The sequence below is a fragment of the Paralichthys olivaceus genome, chromosome 11 (genome assembly GCF_024713975.1).
Source record: "Paralichthys olivaceus isolate ysfri-2021 chromosome 11, ASM2471397v2, whole genome shotgun sequence".
In the NCBI taxonomy this organism is placed as follows: Eukaryota; Metazoa; Chordata; class Actinopteri; order Pleuronectiformes; family Paralichthyidae; genus Paralichthys; species Paralichthys olivaceus.
This window is the reverse complement of record NC_091103.1, coordinates 20,618,668-20,640,658: the sequence shown is the minus strand read 5'-3', so window position 1 is coordinate 20,640,658 and position 21,991 is coordinate 20,618,668. Positions and strand designations below refer to the sequence as shown.

Here is a 21,991-nt window from a genome sequence, read left to right as displayed (position 1 = left end):
CGAAATTACAATAACCTGAACAATAGTTGACTGATGCAATGTCAGCAACAATAGTTTGAATCCATATTTAATATGATCACAAAGCTGTTTCTCTGTAAGCACAGAGGACCTGTTGTTTTGAGTTGTCTCAGTTGTCACGCCTGGTTTCTTAGTTACCATGGGGCCACCTGCTCTTCTCAGGTGTAATGCTGGAGTGAGTGTCAGGTAGACTAATGTCAGATGTGTCTGATTAACGTCTGTTTGGAGCTCTGTCTGAGGAAATGTTGGGTTTTAAAGTTCGCTTTTTCGTCCACATCCTCTTCTAAGTACACATCGTCTAACAATATGGGGAAAAGGGTTCGCTCCTCCTCAGCTTCTGGAAGATTAGAAACCCAACATGTGACCAGGTAATCTGCTGTTTTGTTGATCTTCTTACAGTAAAGTTGTCAAACCATTTCAATTTAATGCTAAATGTATCTGATCTGAGGTTGTAATGTCGAGAGCAGCCATAATGAGACCATATTTCTACCTTTCTATTGTCGAGCATTAATCTCTGTCTCGTTTAAGAAAATGTTTACTGTTGTCATGGTGCTGGAGCCATCTGTAGCAGGACTGAGTAATATGTGATGTTACACAGGAAGTCTGCTCACATGGGACACACAGTACAAATAGATTTCTGTGATGTTTCCTCTAGCACTTCTTTCTGAAAGTTTGTATGACCTCTTGTAAAGATACAATACGTTCCTTATGTTTTTATGATTTAAAAAATTAAAATATTTACCTATGACAACATGTACCACAAGAAGAGGAAATGCATTTCACCAGAATAACATCTCAAATCCTCCAGCATCCTCTCGGAACAGGGGAGGGCGAGGAACGTGTCTGGGCCCAGAAGTGGGGGCGATGAGGACGGTGGAGGGCAGCCTGAATGGTTGATCCGAGAGCTGCTGAGGCAAAACAGGCGAAGACACTCTGTCACACTTGGAGATAAGCCTTCAGTCATGAGAGGACAGCACCGCAGTATCAATTCAATCCGCAGACTCTGCAGCCTCAAGGTACACTTTCCAAAAACATCTGGAAGTGAAATCAGAAGAATAAATGTGACCTATTTAAATGTATCTGTGCTTATCAAAACGTGTCATTTGTCTTTGCCACTGTGGTGCCATGCCTTTAGCTGCTTTTGGCCTCAAGGTGTCACTAGAGTGTCACATTGCCACCACACCAGCCTGCAGACTCAAACTCATCTTAAATATCTCACCAGCTGCAATACGAATGTGAGGCAAAGCCAAAGATGCCATTTTAAATTAAATTCATGATCGGTTTGCTTGCAGCCCGACAGCACATAGTGCAGGACAGTGTATATCCCAGAGGCTGGGGAGGGGACGGCCACGTTTCAGGCCAAAGTAAAACAAACACAGTTGCTGAGCCAGCTACTTCCAAAGGAACCCCAGCTGACTCAAATTCAAGCTTTCAAGCCGACAGGAATGATAGAACGATGCAGGAGGTTGCTGCAAATGCACCGTCTGACGGTAGCGGTCGCAGATGTCAGTCACTCTCTCCTGCTTAATGTAATGAATAATGTGCCATAACAGTTTAGGCAGAACAGGCTCACAAGTTTCCAAGTTATGCAACTCCCAATAAAGGAAATTTGGAAAGCAGTCGAGTTTATATGAATGCTTTTAGCACTTCCATCACTTTGACTGATTAAACAATTATCTCAACCGTTCAGGAGATCCCGCAGGGAAACGTCGACTCCAGTTACATCCTTGAGAAATTAGACTGTTTATCCGCGTTATTTATTAATGATAGATCAAAGGGTGTCACGGCTCACGGAACCGTTGCCAGGAAACTGTGTCAGAATGACGGAAGGCCATTAAAGCAAAGAGTGCGGCCTGTCATCTGGCCTGATGCAGGCGTCTCAGGGACATGTCATAGTTGTTGTGGCCATTACACATAGTCATCAATCCTCAGAGGTGGAGCCCTAATGGTGTGTGTTGATAATTACACAGTTTCCAGTTTAAACGTGCAGCATGTTAATGTCTCCTCCCTAATGTTGGTTTGTAATTTTAGCACTCAGACTTTGTGAACTGCCTGGTGAGTGGATTTGAGTGCAGAGAGAAAAAAAATGGAAGGAACATTTTCTGCTAATTAAAATTACTATTTGATTCTGTATCATGCTCCTCTCGTACAGTATTCAATCAACTTGGCTCAATGCTTTAATAAAAAAATCTCTGTTGTTCCTGTCTCCATAAGATTGATGAGACGATATCACTTGACAACCTGCAGAGACTGAAACAAACATTTGAGGTAGTGCTCGATCTGCATCTTTAGAAACACACTGATGGTGGGGTCACACATACTGACTGTGTTTTCTTCCTATAGGACTTCGGCTCGAGATGCATCGACGCGAAGAATTTTGGACGTGTAGTGAAGAAGTGTTTAGATTTGCCTAATGCAGTGAGACAGCCTGACATTTCTTTTTATCTCACTGTCCCTCATAATTCCCTCCGTGCTCTCCGTGTCTCGCTCCTTTGCAATTAAGGACAAGCATTTGCAATTATATGATCAATTTACAATAACTGTCACTGTTCTTTATTCTTTTGTTCTTTTGAATTTCACAGAGCAACGAGCAGATTCAAGCGTTATTTAAGAAGATAGATTATTCAGGCCAAGGGAGAATTTCATGGGTGAGATGAAATTCATATTTGTCTCTCATGAAGCATGCAGCCTTTTTATTCAGTGCAAGGGGAATCGCCTTAGTTCTAATACATTTCCATGCGTGCCAGCACCACTAACCTGTGATGGAAAAATAGCCCCCATATAAAAAAATAAAACTAACTGGATTTCTTCTGCAGCTGAAGTTCCTTTAGGATTTGTAGAGCAAGTGTAACTGGAACTGACCTGCACACAGTGTTTTGGGCTAATCTGCTTTTCAAACACTACAAACACAATTATCTTGATGCAAATTGATGAATGACTTGACTTTAAAGGTTGCATTAATTTAAAAGCTGAAAAATGATATGTAAATAAGATTATCAGACAGTAGATATCTGGTAAAATGTAAGAGATTTGTTTTTTAAACATGAGTCGAAGAAGTAGTGAATATGCAGGATACACAGGCCAAACACAACCATTTCTGACGCTCAGTAATGCGATGCAGGGTCAGTTCTGCACTCACATGCTGCAGGAGCACAAGGAGAAGGAGGAAAGTGTGAGACGCAGCAAGCAGGTGGCTTTTACTCTGCCTGCCACCACGAAGGGTTTGGGGCAGGGCGCTCCCATCGTCAGAATCCAGTCAACCCTTGATGGCACCATCGTTACGCTGCGAGAAGACGGCACTGTTTGCTTCTGGAGCCCTGAGCTCCGACCTCAGTGGACCAAACATTTATTTGTATGTAAATTTACCTTAATACTATGAATATTTGTATTACAGTCGACTCGTCCCATGAAAGGACTAAAACCAACAATGTGTTAGAGAATCTCTGGATAATTGAATCCTCTGTGGCTCTCAGCCTGAAGACACAAATCTTTACAGAACAGCTCACTGGTTCTTTTTAAGAATCACATTTCTTTAGACACTAGTTTTTAGCTAATGTTACTCAAGCAGGGATAAACAATACATTCGCTGGGGGCTATTTTTAGCAGCTGACTTTTGCTGTCCTGTTGGGTATTTACTGCAGGACACTGTTTTGGGGGGCGACTGTGGAGCTCTATGGGTGAACAGAAAAAATATATGGTTAAATACTTGTTAGTGGAATTAATACAGTGTTGGTTTGCTTCTTTGCATGGGATTTAATGATACGGTTACTTATTGTAGGTTCTCTGACAAACACTAGCTGACACCATTTAAAATGTACTATAGTATTTACTGCAGATCTCTCCCCCCGCAGAACTCATGTACAAGAACGTTTGCGTTTTCGTCACGTTCCTTCTTTATCCCCAACAGATCGAAGACGCTGCCAACAGCAAGTCAAAGTGGGCCAGTGATTTCACTCTGATGACTGAGTACAACAAGCTGATGATTGCAACAGGGTATTAAGAAAGGGTGCAATGAAATAAATCACATAAAGATTGAATCACTTATGGAGTAAATGCATTATTCTTGTCATCTGCCAGATTTTGCAAAGTGTGTTCATGGTGCATGTCTTTGTTAACTTGCAGGGACAGAGAGATCCAGATTTACGATCTCACCACTCTGGAGCCGTATTGTCAGATCAATGCTCTGGACACAGTTCCTCTGACATTAGACTACGGGTGAGTGACCAAACTACATGTTAACATTCTGTATCTTTAAAATGGCCCATTAAGTCCTACATCACAGTTTGTGTTTTTTTTCCTCACAGCTGCACCAGCCCTGATAAGTGTTGTATTCTGTATGGAGACATGGAGGTAATTCATTTTAAAAACACAATGTTATAAGGCTAAATCCTTTTAAATTCCTCTCAATTGACACAGTGAGATGTTAAGTTTTGTCTTTGTGTTTCAGGGATGTGTGACCATCATTTTAATATCCTCTGTTGGAGATACACTCAGGTAAATGGGCTTTTCTAAAGACCTACATATTTCTTTTATAATGGAATTATTACTATATAAAGTATATTTTTTTATAGTGTAATCCTATCAGATCTCTTCCAACATTATTCTGGCAGCTACTCAATGTCAGAGATTAGAGTCTTGGCTGTGTTCAAAGGAGACATCAGCCATCATCAGCTAATCAGATTGGTTTAGTTTCTTATTTGTCTTCTATGTTCTTGGCTGATCAAACGTAATTTTTTATTTCTTTCTATAATATCACTTGATCATATCATAAAAATATGAAACATTTAGCTTTGGCAGATATTTAGAAAAGTATAATGAAATATGATTTATGATAACATTTTCTAATGATAATTGTCTGAGCTCCAATGAATTCATTTGTTAATAATGATTTTTTTTTAAATAATCATAAAATCAGTATTTACAAGTTGTTACAATGATTCAGGACTGAATTGAATTGCACTCTTAAAAAGTTGTACTTGAATTTGATCTAGTTTAATGTAGTGCCTTCTAGGGTCTAGTGTCAGCTGGATGCGAACAAGTAGCATGTTTTTCACAGTAGTGTCACAGTTACTGATTCGCTCGACCTTAATGGACTTCTGAACAAACAGCAAGGTTGTGAGTGAGTGTCTCAAATATGTGTTTGAAAATTATACCTTTGCTTCCAACTATAAGTTCCCCCGTCGAACAAAGAAATGATAAGTGTACCAATGTGAAGCCCAGTCTCTGAAAACGTTTCAACAGTTTCAGTCCTGACTGAACATCTCAACTTCTCTTTTCACAGGTTATGGAATAAATTACCAAAGGTTGAAAATGTTCCCAACATAGTGATTGACAACGCGGTGATGTCTCCCAATGTGACGTTTGTCAGATGGAAGGTTCATCATGACTGGGTGACACAGGTAATGTGAAATCTGCACAAACCATGTAATGTTTTTTTTACATTTTTGTTAAAGAATAATTCTGGAATAGACAGAACAACTAACTCCTCCCTGTGAATTCAGGTCAAGTATTTTCCAAGTTTCCAAGCTGTTGTCTCCTCATCAAATGAAGAATGCTCTTCTCTTGTTATAGGTAATTTATGTTCAGTTTGTCTCTTTGATTTTTTTCTTTGTTGGCAGCACATGCAGATGATTGCAAATAATGCCAAGATTTGTATTTTTGTACTTAAAAGACGTATTGACGTCTGTTCTTACACACTCTGTACTGAAAGAGCCACAAAAAAGATGCACACGGCAATGGAGGGTAAATAAATATCAAGTCCTCACTATTGTACTCAGTGTTGAACAAGAGGCAGCCTGCAGAGAGCTGTGAGGGATGACTCATTTATCACATTCACCAATAAATGCCTGTGTGTGTGTGTGTGTGTGTGTCGCCTTTGTACGTGGGCATGTCCACTTACCAGCTCAGTCATTTATTCTGATAATGACTTATCCTGCCTCCGAAAAGCACATTTTGATCGATGCTCACACAAATGGCCTTGTAATAAACCACCTTTTTTCCCTATTTGAGGCCGAGTGCTGCCTTTAACAGATGCCGAGCAGCAGCTGAGTGAGATCAGAGAGTCCTCCTATGAAGGGAAGACCAAGAAGGTGCAGATGAGCTGGACCCCACAGCTCCGGGCGTCCTGCGACCAGACGGTTTTCAACATTTACAAAGGTGTCAAGACCTTTGACCTTTGTCGGAAGCACAGCCTGTTGGTCACAGGAGGCATGGACAGACTCATACGAATGTGGAACCCACATTTTTCAGGGTGAGGAAGCAGAATTCAGCAGGGTTTCTTCAAGACCATGAACCATAACCTAAAAAAGTCACCTCCTCCTGGCTCTGTTTTTCTTTTTAGGAAACCAAATGGGATTTTGAAAGGCCACTCTGCTCCCATCGTCCACCTCTGCATCTCCTCAGAGGACAGTCACGTCTTCTCTGTCTCCAGTGACAGCGCTGTGAAAGTGAGACATGACTCCTTTTTATGTTTCAGCATTTGAATTACCGTACCGGTACTATAAAGTAAGATATATAGATATATTGAGCGATACATGTGTAAAAAGAAGTCTCACAAGGTGCTTTATGGCAGAGGGGTGATAAATTTAGATCCAAAAAAATAAAATAAAACAAGGCACTCTTGCTGTGGAAAAATAAAAAGCCTTTATTAGTGTGGATAAAAGATGCAGCCACATCTACATCACACTTCAGGCAACTTTTTGCTTCAGCTTGGCTATTTCAGAGGAAGATATGATACTGTTTACTTTACTGTTTTTAGTATGCCAGCAAAGGTTACTTTACAAATTTAGAATTAACTCACAAATGTATAATCAATATATATAATAATGCATTTGGACCTCCATTAAGAAGGCTGTGAAAAAATACTGAACTGATTTCCATCTGATTTTTGTAGAGGGGTGGGGCATGATCCAAGGACAACAATTTTTGAGAGGATCCGAATAAAGTACATAGATCAAGGATTTTCTTTTCCATTCACTTTAACCTGGCGAGACAGGGGGTCAGCTTTGTCCTAGCATCCTTCTCGATACAGTTAAACCTAATGGTCATGTAATAGCCCATATTTGAGAGTAACACAGTAACAACAGCCATTGTGCATGATACCATTGCTTCTGTATTTTGAGTTAAGTATGAATTGAAATGCAGTACTTCTACATTTACTTACTTTTACTTTAGTAAATGAACTCATTCTTCATTGGGTGACCCCTCTGTTTCAGATCTGGGATATTCAGGACCAGTGCTGCCTGTTTATGGTCGACCCTAAAGCGAGCGGGATTCATGGAGACATATCTGCGTGTTGGTATTCGTCTGCCATGAAATCGCTCTTCATCGCCGCAGACTGCATGGCTGTGCTCTCACTCAAGATAAGGTTGGTTGTTGTGCCTTTGTGCATTATTCATCATAAAATCCAATGTGTTCTGAAGTTACTTTGAAAAAAAGGACAACTGAGGATTTTGAAGATTAAACATCCCACTCTTGGCCAAAATACAGATTTTCAAAGTCATATAAATAATGTTAGACTGTCAGATGTCCATACTAAACACAATTTTAAAGTTTTAAAGAATGAGATTAAAGTACGTGAAAGTAATCTGTGCGAGACAAAATCTCAGGCATCAGGCGGATCCTTCTTCTTCTGGGTTGAGCTCATTTCTTTATACATTTATCTGCTCCGAGCGCAGTTGGTTCTCCCAGAACAGTCGTCTTGAGTTGTACTATAGGCAGTTAATGTACTCCAATGTACAAGTAAGCAATGGTGCAGGTTTACTAGTCATTCAGCGACTGCACAAGTACGTTTTATTCGCAACATTAGCTTTTTTATTTCCTCACGGCACATGCTTTCCATTCCAGTCAGCATTTTAGCACAACTTTTAAAATGAGCACGTAGGCTTATAGAATGTGTTTCTATGTGTAGATTGTGTTTGAGAGTGTAATCCAGTGTTATGTCTGTCTAAAAACATAGAGCTGGAAATGAGCATTTTTAGATATTTTCTCCTCAGAGATGACTGCATCTCTATTATGTTAACCCAGATGTTATTCAGTATCTGTTCCCTTTGTAAGGCCACAGATTTGCAGCCGTTTGACTGTTTCACACAACGAGCCTGTGACGTGCTGCGGCTACAGCGAGGAGTTCCGTCAAGTTGTCAGCTGCACTGAAGGATCTGTGAGTGATTTATTACTTTACAACATCACGAGCACAGAAGCCCAGCTCGACCAGAGAACAAATACAGTTTTTTTTTTGTCATGATTCAATTTGTACAAGTGATATTGTTGCTGGTTCCAGGTGAAAGTCTGGGATTTTGACAGCGGTCGTCAGATGTTTGAGTTTGGTGGCACACGTGATCAGTCCGCCATCACGTGCATGACGTTTGACCTCAAAGGGAGAAGGTACAGTGTGTGGAGATCTGATATGTTTCACTTTTCAGAATCTGTTTTTATCACACCACAGCATGTTGCTGTGTTTACAGACTCTTCACTGGTGGAAGAGATGGATGTTTAAAGATCTGGAACTTTAACAATGGTCAGTGCTTGAAGACGCTGAAGAAGGGTGCGTATTATAAATAAAATTCCTCACCGAAAACAAAAAAGTTTGAAACACTGCATTATCCAGTTATTATGAAAAAAACAACATTTTCACTCCTGCGTAGTGGGTGAATGTCGCGAAGTGTGTGACTGCATCTTTATGAAAGTTCACAGGAACGGGTGAGTCATGATTTGATTGCTGGCAGATGTTCTCGGCTCAGTGTAAATTTGAATCCATGTTGAGCTTGTGCAATTTATTTTTTCAAGCTATGTGATGTCTGTCGGCCGGGACAGGAACATTGACATTTACTCAGTGAGTATGAAAGAAAAGACGGAACATGAGGTGTTATTTGACAGTTGTATTTCAAAAATCACATTCCCATTATTTCCCCAATTCCTCCACCCCTCCATCATATTGTGCCATTTGCATTTGTTTACCTTGTCATTTCCAACTGAAGTCCTTTCTGATGGAGTGAAAAAAAAGATTGGTAGTTCATGCCACATATCAGCTGTTTTGAATTTCATTATAAAACCAGACAATTGTGGGAAATAGTGTGCACATTCAAATGAATCTTCTTCTCATTGTCAGTTTAATAAGAAGAATATGAATGTGCTAATATGAGGTTCTACAAGCCACTATTTTCATTATATGGACGTCTCCTCTTATTTTACCTGGACATGCCTGAGGACCTTCGTCATGTCCAGAGGCCGCAGCCTCCGTGGCAGGACGACCTGGTGAGTAATGAACAGAAAATGTTTTGTTTTTCCGATGGGCTCTGAGTTAGTATTCTCCATGAGACGTGTATTTCAGGGAGACTCGATGACAGCGGCGAAAAAAAATCTGAGGGATTCAGTCGTTATTCGCTACCATTTCTAAAGCACAACTCTCTCTGCTGAAAGCATCAAAAGGACAAAATGTGTCTTTTTGTTGAGAACTGAATATGTGACCAAAAACTCATCGGGAAAATAAACAGCGCCAGCTCGCTCTGCAGTTACCCATGTTCCACCTTAATGCATTTATCTATTTATAACAGTCATTGTAGGAGCACCTGTTTTCATTTGGTCTCATAAAATTATTAATTCTCCTTTTCCAGAAGTAGAAGTGATCTTGGTGTATTTAACCAGGCCTTGTACAAAGTTCTGCACATGCAACTTTATGTCACTTTTTACATCTTTACATTTATTTGACAGCTTTGCGGGACATGTTTCAGATTATAAACATTGAAAGAGAGGATGTACATAATCAGCTTATAAAATATGACCTATTCTTATAAATCAGAGAGCTGAGCAATGTAAAGACAATTCAAATTAGCCCCAAATGGAGCCGAACACCATTGAAATGCTGTCATACAACATATCCATATTATAATGATACATATAATAATCATAAATGTGAATTCTAATAAACTAATATAATATCATATTTGACTAGTTGGGTGTCCTTTGCCAGTTCTGTCCATTCTTTACCTCGGTGACTGTTGCACCTACAGGACAATGAGGTTGAAGCCTACCTGCTGCTTCTATTTTCACATTACAGACACACAGAGGACACAGTGGTCTCAGTCCTAAGAATTGATTTTGCTGACTGTCTGGAAAAAGCTTAGAGAGAAATGGTTAACAAAGTGTCCCTGATCTCTGCCCTGTTTTGTTCAGCATTGCTTTCAGAATTTTTTTTAACTCCAGCAGTGAGCTTCCTTTTGTCTCTCCCTTTCATTCTTCTTCTTTCCCTGTTCCAAGTCTCCCAGCTCTGAGATTTTTCATTACGTTCTATATTTTGAAAGGTTTATTCTCATTTTTATATAATTGTATATTCTATTTACAGCACTATACTATCAATTGATCATATCGAGTCACATTTTTCCTCACACACATTGTTGAGCTCTTCCCATCACATGGATTTTGCCAGTGCAGCCAAGCTTTGACCTGTTGTCTGTGCTCTGAGAGTCTGAGCTCTCACTGAAGTGTGAGGAGGGTTTTATCAGTTCAGTACACAGGCTGTGCACTAAATGCCCTCAGTGCCCTCACCACAATGTCTCAAGAGGCTACCTCAGTATTTTATCTTCATTTTATTTCTTCCTCCTCTCTCAAATTTGCTGCAAAAGTTTTGTTGCATGATTACTGTGCATTTACAAACATTGTGGACACATACATGACAAAAGCTGCAGGAAGGAGGGGGTTGGAGATGATGAATGGGTCATTAGCCTTAACTGCATGTCTATTACTGTAACCATTACAGTGGTTATTTTAACCCAGAACAAACCTTAACCGTATTTTTACAGTGACAGGTCAGCTCCTATGGGTTTTATCTGTGGGTAGGGGACCTACTGTTCCAAGTGTGGAGGACATGTTGACTGTTATGTTTATTTGTCCTGCATAGTGGTCGGATGAGTCATGGTTGTAATGTTGGTTGATAATGGTTGTTTATATATTATCCTTAGTTGATATTATTTGTCACTGTAATAATTGGCTGCTGGTGACGTAGCGGACTGGTGTCCCAGTTCCGAAGTGAAGACTGTGGCTCTGTATTGAGGGGACACTACCCAGCAAGGGGTACTTCATATGTAGGGAGAGGGAGAGGAATGATGATGGGAACATCGTTACTTTTGCAGATTGTTGTACATTAACATATAGAAAAGTCTGCAGACCATCACAAATAATTAAGATTTATCATATCGGCATCATATGAATAATTCAATACATATTGCACTGCTTAAAAGATTCAATAACCACTTCAGCTCATAATCTGGCAAAGCTTCACTGCATTATAATCACCCCTAAGCTCAATAATAAGAACAGCCCACTTCTCTGAAGGTGAATCAATCTCTCAGCTTTTTGATCAGTCTCCAAATAGATCACAGCCTCTTTATCTAATTTCACCTGTGTAATGTGGCCATGTTACCTCCAACAGGTGAAGAATTGAAAGCTGATTCTCTGATGCTGAGTGATCCATTGGAGGACTTCCCCTGTCATCTCTTTCAATATGGCTGCTGGTTCCTCTAACCCCCCCTGAGGCCCATTAAAAGAGCAAAAAGATTGCATTAGATTTGCAGTGAAGAAAAGAGACCCCTTTGATTATCTACAGAGCCCTCTCTTGAAATTGTTTTTCATTAATGGCCTGCAGGAGAAAGATCAATGGCTTGTCCCATATACTGAATATCGGCCCCCCTCTGATCCGCCGAGGCTCGGGTTCACTGTGAATTCCTCTGTTCCTCCAGATGGTCAGTCTTGTGTTGCATCTCATTAATATTTCAAAACGTGGCCCAGTTCAGCTTAATGTTTCGCAGTGACATGGAATATAATGGAGGCTAAAAATCCCTTCTGCTTTTGCTGGTTTGTCTCATGCTGTCTACAGCTCCTTGTCTGCAGCGTCGCTCCGAGCAAACGTTCCCGTTGAGCTCAGTGAAAAATAAGGACATAAAGAACAAGATGAATCAGGTTGTATCAGTGTGAGGCAGCAGGAGTAATGTTTGGCTTGTCAGCTCGCTCACGCGTTTGATATCAACTCAGCTTAACCAGAATGTGTGGCACACTTGGGCACAGAGCTGCTCTGACATTATTTTCATCCTTTTCCCTCACAGCAGTTTAATGAGACTCCTTAGCTCCTCAGAAAACCCATATTTAATTGGCAACCCTTCGACATACAATTCTCTGAGGTGTGCACCCTGATCATTTATAAACTGATAAGGTTAAAGAACCCGTACAACATCCTGTCTGTCAAATGTCTTATGTCTGTGCAATGTCTGATAAATTTAAGCCTCCACCAGCAGCAGTCGGTAACTGAGGAACTTGATGGTTGGCTCTGGAAAGTAACTTGTTGTTCTCGCACCTTGGTTTTAGTAGAGATACAATTTAAGACATAATTTGCATTTTTTATATGTCTGCTGGGATGTGTTAAAACTAATTTAACACATTTGATTTCATTTTGAAGAGATGGAAAAAGTGATTCATGGCATCATTTGATATAGTGTTCCTGACATGTCACTTTCACAAGAACTGGAGGTCGTGGGTGACCTTTGACCCTCAGCAACCAAAATCGAATCACTTCTTCTCTCAGTCCAAGTGAACCAAGGAAAAAAATCCTTCAAGGTTCCTGAGATGTTGTGTTCACAAGACTGAAAAGCATTTGTACCAAATTTTAAATGAGTCCCTGGAGGTGTTCTTGAGATATCGCATTCGCAATTCAAAAAATGTGTTTTATGAGGCCACAGCTGACTTTTGTCCACTAAAATGTTTTCAGTTCATTCCTCCGTCCAGCTGCACGTGTGAAACCATGTGTGTTCTTGAGATATTTGGCTGTTGCCGCCATAACAAAGATAGTATTGCTTCATAACTCGATCACATTGTCTGTTGAACTGCATTTTATTTTGACTTGGCTGAATTAAACTTTAATATGTTCTAGCCATTAGAGACACTCACATTTTGTCTCTCTTCAGAAAAACGGCCATAATGACGACATCCTTTGTGTGGCACAGTGCCCGCCGTCTCTCTTGGCCACCAGCAGCTATGATGGAGAGATTATCGTGTGGAATGTGGTTTCTGGACGGATACAGAGTCGGTTTGTCACCCCTCATGCAGCCGAATACCAAAATGCTGAAGGTCATTTTGGAGCTTCAAACTGAATCATGAATCTGCTGCATTCATTAAAAAAATCCCCTGTGACCAGCACATTGTGTTTCTGCAGGACTGGACTCAAGTGTTCCAAGCATCATTTTCCTGAAGAACCTCAAGGTTTCCTCTGCCACGCTTCTCTTGTCTTCCGGGGCCATGGGTGAGTGTTAGGAGATTAATAACTAATTATAACAAATGATTTCACTTTACGACAATGTCTTTTAATGCAGTGTGAATTATGTATTGTCTCTCGTAAAGGTTGTATTAATATCTGGCAAGTGCTCAGCGGAGGAAAGTTCCTGAGCAGCTTCAAAGCCGTAAGATATTTTAATTCCACAATGTTCCTTAGTTTGACTTTTGAATGTCAAGGAATGGAGCTCCACTTTCACTTTGCTTTCTTTCTTCAAATTTGCTGATTAAAGAATAATTCAGTCTCTGTGCTTTGCTGCATAGTTTTTAAACAACTGGAAGGTGCCTTTCTTGCAGCCATTGCAAAGCAGAGACCCTGAATACCGGGATGTGAATGAATATTGGGGCACCTCCCCAAAGCTCAAATAAAACATGTGCTCATGAAATTCTCCCAAATAAAGCAGAAAGCGTCTTTTCAGGCTAAACAGCATAATAATGTTAATGATTTTCACAAGAGACACACAAATCCCCCAACAACTTTGTGCGATGCTATCCTGTCCCACTTGTGTTTTGTTAACTGGTCACAATGGCTCTTCACAGTATGAGGTGCTCTCATTTTCACATAGACTTACTTTCCTCATGATTAGTTTCTACCATGTGTTGCCTGCCTGATTATTTTATTTGGAGAGGACTATTATCCAGGGGAATGTGTTACATTTTATTCTGTGTGATTGAGAGAGAGCCGATGCCAAACAATGACAAATAGCAGTTGGTGGCATTGTACAGGCATTTGTATATTTTTGTGAATTTTTTCCCCAAATTTCCATTTCACAGTCTAGATTCCAGCAGAAAATAACAAAACTGGCTAAAACAGACGAGGACACGTTGCTCTATGCTGCTGACCATATTGGTTACATCTACGTTTTCAACATGAGCAAGTTTTCCCCCGAGCAAAAATCACCCAGAGGTTGGCTTCATTATTTTATTTTCTTGCCTTTAATTACACATGCAGTGGAAATATGAAGCTGTGCTGACAACTGAACATGCTCGCTTACATTTAAAAAAGTATTTTTTCCCATTCATTAAGCTGAAAACTTCTGGCGTGCCCACACCAGCAGAGTTTCTGGGTAGGTGAAATTCAGACTCCTCACACCCGACACTTTTCATGGACTTAATTCCTCTTGTCATCAGATAAAAAAAAAAAATCATTGACCGACTGCAGTCAAAGAGCAATTCGGCTTTTGGTTGTGTCCTTAACCTTTAGCTTGTTGAACGCTTAAAACTCCCCGTGTGTGGAACCAGTCATTCTCAGTCTGGGGTGTCGGTGGCAGCACAAACAGCTTAACTTCCTCCTGCCGCAGACAAAGTGTGAGGTTGAGTGAGGGTGAGAGTTGACTGTGTGTGTGTGTGGGAAGGTCTCGAACAGATGATCATTGCAGGTGAGATGCTGCCCGGGCTGCATTCACCATCAGACGCATCAACACAGCGGATGATTTAGAGTGCTCTGCCAGAAATGCCCTCTCCCATTTGGTCTCATGTCTCTTTATTCTGGTCCAGCCTGCAGATTGTTCACAATGATCAAGTGGTGCTCACCTCATCCACAGACTACACCGTGCGTCTGTGGAGCTCACGTGGAGAATTCATAGGTGGGTGTCGTTTTGCATGCGTCAGTCCCCTCGTTCCAGGCATCATCAATTTCCATGCAACATTAGCAACATTCATCTTGAGCAAGTGCTCAAGGTAAAGCAGTTCTTTGTGCCTATGTTGTTCACATGGCTGGCTTAACCCACAAGGGGCCCCAGGGGTAAAAAAAAAAAGAGCTGTTTGGCCCCTGTGGCCCGCTTAATCTTCCCACACTCTGTGCAGTGTGTCCTGTCAACTTGAAGAACCATTAAGTACAGTGCACTCTGAAAACTACATGGCAGTTTAATTATATTTTCTCTAAGAGCTGGTGAATAATCAGACCTCCTACGCAAGATTACTACCTTGCCTCAGGTTTAGAGTGTATCAATTAGGTTTTGTTGATAATAACATACACACAGACACACACACACGAAAACATTTTTAATGCAGAACTTTCACTTGTGATGAAGTATTTTTACCCTGGGCAGGTTGCTGTCTTCAAGTAAATGTGCACAATTACAAATGTGTGTGGTCCAGGTATTGGGGACTTGTCTTCATTATGTAAATCATTACATTTTAAGGTGCAGACATGTTTTAAGGTAAGGTTGAGGTCAAGGTTAGGGCAAGGGGTTTGACAAGTAGTAACGATGATTAAAGACATAGTTCACCCAAAAATGAAAATTCCCTCATTATCTACTTACCACTGTGCCGATGGATTGGTAGGTGAAGTGTTTGAGTCCACAAAACACTTTTGGAGTTTCAGGGGTAAACAGCATTAAAGACAAAGTAAAAAGTGACCAATTCTTCAAATGTAAAGAAACAACAGAAAAAACTGAAAATGTCTCCATACTGCTCCTGTAGTCCCAACATTCAAATTCAGCTAAAGACTGCATCATTTACACAATGTTTTTTGCCTAAATGTACACTCATATACTCCTCCTAGTTGTGTGTGTGTGTGTGTGTGTGTATGTTAGCAGAAGAGGGGGGTGCAGCACAGTATGACGCCACTGTAGAAAATGATTTCAAATGCATCCAGACATTGTGACATTTGAAGAAGCTGCAGTTTTGCGTGTCACACTCTCTTGCTGTCACAATCTGGTGAAACGTTAAAATGCAGAGTTTGGATCCACAGGGACCTTTGGGCAATCTGAGAGCTGGAGCACCCACATCCAGTCCTCCTGGATGCACCCCGCCGTCCCTTATGAGGTTCTGATTCATCCTCTGAGTATCCCAGCTCATGAAACCACAAATGTAAAAGCACGGCAGTCTAATGAAATCCATTACACAGCCGAGGCTGATGGAGGGGAACAACAGGTGAGCCGCATTATTTCACGAATGATTATCTCATTATCTGAGCGACGTGAGGTTCTCGCCTGTCTCTGTCTTCACTGTCCAAATGTTGAACTGAAATGAACTTTGCCTGCTCCTCTCGTGGCATAATTACAGTCAGCGACGCACGGCGGGTTGAGACTTCCGCCGACATCCATCAGTGAACCAGACATCGAGGAAGATTAAAACACATTTTACCCAGTGGAACACAAGCCTGGGTGAGTTATACCCATTAGAACTGCAAACACTACATATGTGTAAGTCCTATAACAGACTTATTATTCCAAGATACGTACTTATGGTGTGTGTGCCTTCTTTTGTATTTCAGACTCTGTCATGAAATTGCCGAGCATACTAACAAGCTATCGAACGGCGGCGCTCTGAAAGGCTTTTATACTGTGGAGCCACCGCAAGACCTGACCTCTCCCTCGCTCCCTCGCATCGATCCTCTCATAAGCAGCACTGAGGAACTGCAGTCCACTGAATGAGAGGAAACTGTATTGATCACATGTGGAAAACTGCAGCATCCGCTATAATAAGGAAGAAGCAAGCACAAATCAAATGTACTGAAACAATGGTTAGAATTATGGGTATATGTAATCATGTGGGCTTTTTCAACAATAGACCTTTTTCATATAAACCTCAGGCTGTTTTCATTCACATTGTGAAACACACACACAAATGCCCACCTTAATGTTTGCATGAAGTGAACCAGGAAAGCATGGGGGCCTCATTAGCATTAGAATGGAGCAGCAGCCACATTTATGACTTCAGGCTGTGGTGCACATTTTCCTGAGACTTAATTGAACCAATCTAGTGAGTGTTTTTCTACCAAAATGCATTAATGTGTGAAGTAATAGTAATAGCTCATTTAGATATTCTCTAATATGATTGAGTAAAATACTTAAAGGTCCAGTCTGTAAAATGTAGGTGAAAGGGATCTATTGGCGGAAATTTAATATAAAATAATCCTAGCAATGTTTTCACTATAGTGGGTTTTATCTAAATTGTATGGATTGGTGTTTTTTTTACCCTGGAATGGGCCCTTAAATATTATTTAAATACTTTATATTTACATCAGGAGCGGGTCCTCTCTACGGTTACCACAGGTTCTCTTTCAACCTTTAAACTAATGCAGACTTAATGCAGCAATAGTTTTGTATTAACAATGGATTGTGTAAGAACTTGCATGTGAGAGAGGTCCCTCGTAGTTGAGGTGCTGTGGCTCTGAAGTTCCTCTCTGCCCTAAAAACCTCTTTAATATCTATTGGCTCATTATTTTGGTTTTGTGGCCTCAACTTTAAGCAGACAGATTTGCCTAAAAAGCTATACAAACTGACTGTACTCTACCTGCTTGGCAACAAACAGACGACTGACAAAGAAAGCAACAAACTGGAGAATTAAGCTTGATTTGAAGAGCCACACATTTCAGCCCGGTCTCAGCAAATGTACACCATGTACATACACCAAGCCAAGATCCTGAAGTGATATCATATTTAATTACTCAGCCTTTTTCCATCCCCCACCTGGCCTTCTTCAAGACATCTTAAATGAGATGCATGACAATGGGGTGATGCATTTTACACCAGATGCATGAATATGACATTTCATTTGCGGGTGGAGGGTGAAACAGAACTAAAAGGCTGTGAGGTTTAATATTAAAATGATCGGTTGTAGCCAGCATTTTAAGGAAAACTACTGGCTGTGGTACTGACGATTTAATCTCACAGAGCAAACTGCCTGATTCTGAAAATAGGATTATTACAATTGTAGTGATAATGGCTCAAATTTACATAATTCATTTCTTTATCTTGGAGATATGATGAATTATCTCTGTAATAAATGTTTCATCTGATCTTGTCGCATACAAGATAGTATCAATAAAAGCCTGCAGACGTTCAGATTCCTCACACTTGTTCAAACTAAATCATCTGACTCATCAGAGTTTGAAGTAAAGCTCTGGCTGTAGGAGTTCATCATAACTTTCATGTATTTAACAAATTGGGAGCTGTATCAGTAGATGGATTTCACCATGGTATAAATTGCCTGTTGAGGCTACAAGAGAGAAAACAGAGACTCTCTGCAGCTAATCAGCGTGCATACCAAATTGTGCATCAGTGCCATTTTGGAACACATGACAGTGAAGAATAGAGGTAATAAAGGTACACAGTCATGTTTGTGCAAGCAAAATAAAGTGTGACAAAACAAGATGAGGTGTATTGAACAGTGCGTGAATACAATTTTACTCAGTCTATCCAGTATTCTCACAATGTGATTTATATTTTGTAGAGCTTCCATTCATTGAAAACCTGCAATTTATCATCCTTTACACGCACACACACACGCACACACACACACACACAGACAGTGCAGTGCTCCCCCTCCTGAGGGTGTGTGAGCGCGAGAGCAATTTAATGTTAACAATATTTAATGTTAACAATAACAGTAACCAAAGGCAGGTTATACACATCATGTTTGTTTTTTTAATCTCAGCAAACATTAGCCTCCATAAACTAATTATCCTCACAGCAGCAGGAGCTCTGAATTATTCAGAAATGTTCCTGTGAATTTAAGCACCTACAGAGGGAAAAAGAAAACTGTGATTTAGGAAGTGGAAGTCAGAAATCATCTGGGTGGGAACTCTAAATTATAGGTCACAGCTCTCCACAAGTCTGTGTGTTTTAGTTCCACCCAGGCTGAAGTGAAAGCCAGGGGGCTCTTTCCCTCAGAGGATAAAACATGATCGTGGAGATTCTAAATATTTAAGGACATATTAAGCTCTCAAAACAAGAAGTAAAAAACACAGGACCTAAATTCCATTAGACAAAAACCTGCAGCTTCTTCAGTGTCAGTGAACTGCAGACACTTTGCTTCTGTTTCCAGCAGTAAATCCTCTGTAAAAAATCAAATAACAGCCACTGTCCACAAACATGCTCTTTCATTTACTGTCAGTGGTGACACACATTCAGGGTGACTCTCTGTTGGTTTTGCAGTTTTTTAGCTCTGGGAGAAAAACGTGTTCGCTGTCACAAATGTGCACTGATCAAAGTTCATCTGGATGAATGCTGCCTTCACTGGATGTCGGAAAAACAGTTTCCCACATATACAGAAAGTCCAACACCCATTCTGCCAGAATTGTGGGCCTCATAACATAAATAGAATTAATTAACTTATTTTAAGAGTTAAATGTGTTTTGTAAAGAATCCTAACCCACATTGTTGCTCTTGATTATTCAGGTACAAAAATACCAAATAAAGTAAAATTGGTTGCATTGATATGTAATGATTTCACACACATTCATACAGCACTTCCATATAAAAGTTTTTTTTCTGTCACACATCATTCATATTAAATATGTAATTTTGGGTTCAGTGTCTTGCCCGAGGACACTTTGGCATGCAAACTGAAGTCGGCCTTCCACCGACCTTCTGGTCAGTGGTTGACCCGCTCTTCCTCCTGAGCCACAGTGATGATATGAGTGCAGAACTGAACAATCCTCATAATTTAGAGGGTAAACTGTGTCAGGTTTAGACAGGGCTGAAACGCTTCTGCTTTCTCTGCAGGATTATTCTGCTCTTTACAACCTTTATAAATCCATGAAAGAAACAGTTTTCTTTTATCCTGAGTCTTCACACATCTGCAGCAAGAAAATACAAGTGACAAATATAAATTCCCATGTCATGATGCACCCTGTGTGTGTGTGTGTGGTTTTGAGATGACGATACAACAAAAGAGAGAAAACACAGTATCTCGATAATTAAACTATAGTAAATAAACATATTTACAAGCCCAGCAAACCAACAGAGGTGATTCCGATTACTGAGGCTTATTAAACTCCCACTCAAGTTGAAGTTCTGCAGGAAACAAATGATGTGACTAATCTCTGTGCTCTTATAACAATGATAAAGGTGTCAACTCCTCAGACTGATGCCACTGAACCACATAGTGAAGTCGGTGTGGGCGTAAAACAAAATTGACAAAGCAAGAAAAAACAAAGAAAGTTTTGATCAAATGTTCCTTGTTGCTCCTCGCACTGCGACTATAGCAACCAGCTGAGCGAGAGTCGAACTGGAAGACTGTGAAGTGAAGTCATTAAAACTCAACCATACACCGTGTCTGCACGTTGACTGACCTTTTCCACTACAGACATGTTAACATGACGCATTCCAAGAAGAGCAGGTTTTCTTCGTGACATTAATAACGGCTGCATCCCAATTCTAAATCCAGAGACCTAAGTGGGGGACAGAGTCATGTTTGATTCATTCAGTTTCTCTGCTGTCATGAAACAAAATGTCTGCAGTGAAAAAACATCTGTTAAGGTTCAGGATTTTACAGACATCTAAATCGTTCCTGAAATGCCAGGCTGCATGGGATTTTTTTTTGAGGAGGCTAATCAACTATTGTTTAGCAATTATTGATAGGCACCAAATTAGATAAATAGACCAAACAGAAGGCCAAGTAGTTGGCCAAACATTTGCTGTTTCCTGTACAGATGTGTTGCTTTGCTCTTGTTAACATCAATATATAAATTGGTTTGAATCTTGAACTATTGCTGCATAAAGAGAGACATTTCCTGGATAATCTGCTTTACCCAACAGCTCCTTTAAATTCAATCAAGCTGCACCAAATTTCACACACTCGTTTATTGTCTTCTATTGTATCAAGACTATAGCTCAACCCAAATACATAGTCCATATGAATGGGGGTGGAGACATAGTCTCTTCACTCAGAGAATAATTCTGACAATGTAACGTATAGTTCGCTTGATATTCTTGATTTTTTTCAACATTTTATTTTCCTGGCCCACGTCCCGTCCAAGCAAGTTTTGTGTAAAGCCGTTCAGTAATTTTTGAATAATCTAAAAAGCTAATAAACAAACTGGGACAAGGTGGACGTAACAACTTGCAGGTTCACTCTTGACCTGGGTTTCTCCAAAATCCTGGCGTGGGCCCTCCCAGATACAGATGTGGACCACTTCAGGCAATGGTGTTCCACATCTGGCCTTCTTGTGGCCGTAACAAAATGGATGTGAGCCTACACTTGTGAAAATAGCGAATGTGAAAAAAATGTCCCAAAACAAACGTGGGCCTTTTTTGGCCAACACGCAGTGCTCTAGCTGAGGCGTGATCTGGATTTGAACCTAAAGTGGCCCATGTGGTAAACAAATCTGGGCCAGAACAATTTTGCCGTGTGGGCTGTGAAGTTTATGATTCACTTCTGAACAAACTTAAATGGATAGTTCACCCAAAAATGAAAATGAACTCATTATTTACTCACCACTATGCTGATGGAGGGATAAGGTGTTTGAGTCCACAAAACACTTTTGGAGTTTCTAGTGAGAACTAAGAAATAAGTATTGCGAGAACTAGGAGGAGGACATCAGAGTAAATTTAGACTAAAAACATAAATTACATAGTTTCAAGTCGAGTTTGAATATCAGGGATTACGGACACTCAGATGACACCGCGCGAGCAGTATGGAGACATTTGATGTCTTTTTCTGTTATTTTATTACTTTACAATGGAAGAATTGGTCACCAGTTACTTCAATTGTATTTAATTTGAAACGCCAAAAGACTCTAACACTTCACCCACCCCTCCATCAGCAAAGTGGTGAGTAGATAATTAGTGGATTGTTTTTTGGGTGAACTGTCACTTTAACAGCTTGGTTTTTTTTAAATTGAAAATAAGATTTTGTTTATGTGTCATCATGTCTTTCACAGATGAACAGCTAATTGTGATCGTGTTGCTTGTGTGGATATGTAGGA

At 40.3% G+C, this 21,991-nt stretch overlaps 1 protein-coding gene across 1 annotated transcript; it reads left to right on the top strand.

Moving 5' to 3' along the window:
* Positions 1-9: 9 nt before the first annotated feature.
* wdr95 (WD40 repeat domain 95) lies at positions 10-21,909 on the top strand. The gene is made up of 30 exons (XM_069534004.1): positions 10-386; positions 827-1,034; positions 2,233-2,286; positions 2,362-2,436; positions 2,601-2,666; positions 3,140-3,370; positions 3,926-4,011; positions 4,141-4,233; positions 4,323-4,368; positions 4,466-4,512; positions 5,300-5,417; positions 5,520-5,589; positions 6,028-6,268; positions 6,359-6,464; positions 7,233-7,384; positions 8,074-8,176; positions 8,297-8,400; positions 8,481-8,560; positions 8,661-8,715; positions 8,803-8,847; positions 9,210-9,270; positions 12,969-13,131; positions 13,217-13,303; positions 13,402-13,460; positions 14,107-14,239; positions 14,360-14,399; positions 14,830-14,918; positions 16,028-16,209; positions 16,342-16,442; positions 16,553-21,909. Exons 1-29 carry the CDS (start codon positions 220-222, stop codon positions 16,408-16,410), a joined length of 3,030 nt encoding a protein of 1,009 aa, XP_069390105.1. The 5' UTR covers positions 10-219; the 3' UTR covers positions 16,411-16,442; positions 16,553-21,909.
* The last annotated feature ends 82 nt before the right edge of the window (positions 21,910-21,991 follow it).

Coding starts and splice junctions, on each gene's coding strand:
- wdr95 (XM_069534004.1), top strand. CDS start 220: ATGTGTCTGATTAACGTCTGTTTGGAGCTCTGTCTGAGGAAATGTTGG. Junction 6,465..7,232: donor CCAGTGACAGCGCTGTGAAA/GTGAGACATGAC, acceptor CCTCTGTTTCAG/ATCTGGGATATTCAGGACCA. Junction 9,271..12,968: donor CTCCGTGGCAGGACGACCTG/GTGAGTAATGAA, acceptor GTCTCTCTTCAG/AAAAACGGCCATAATGACGA.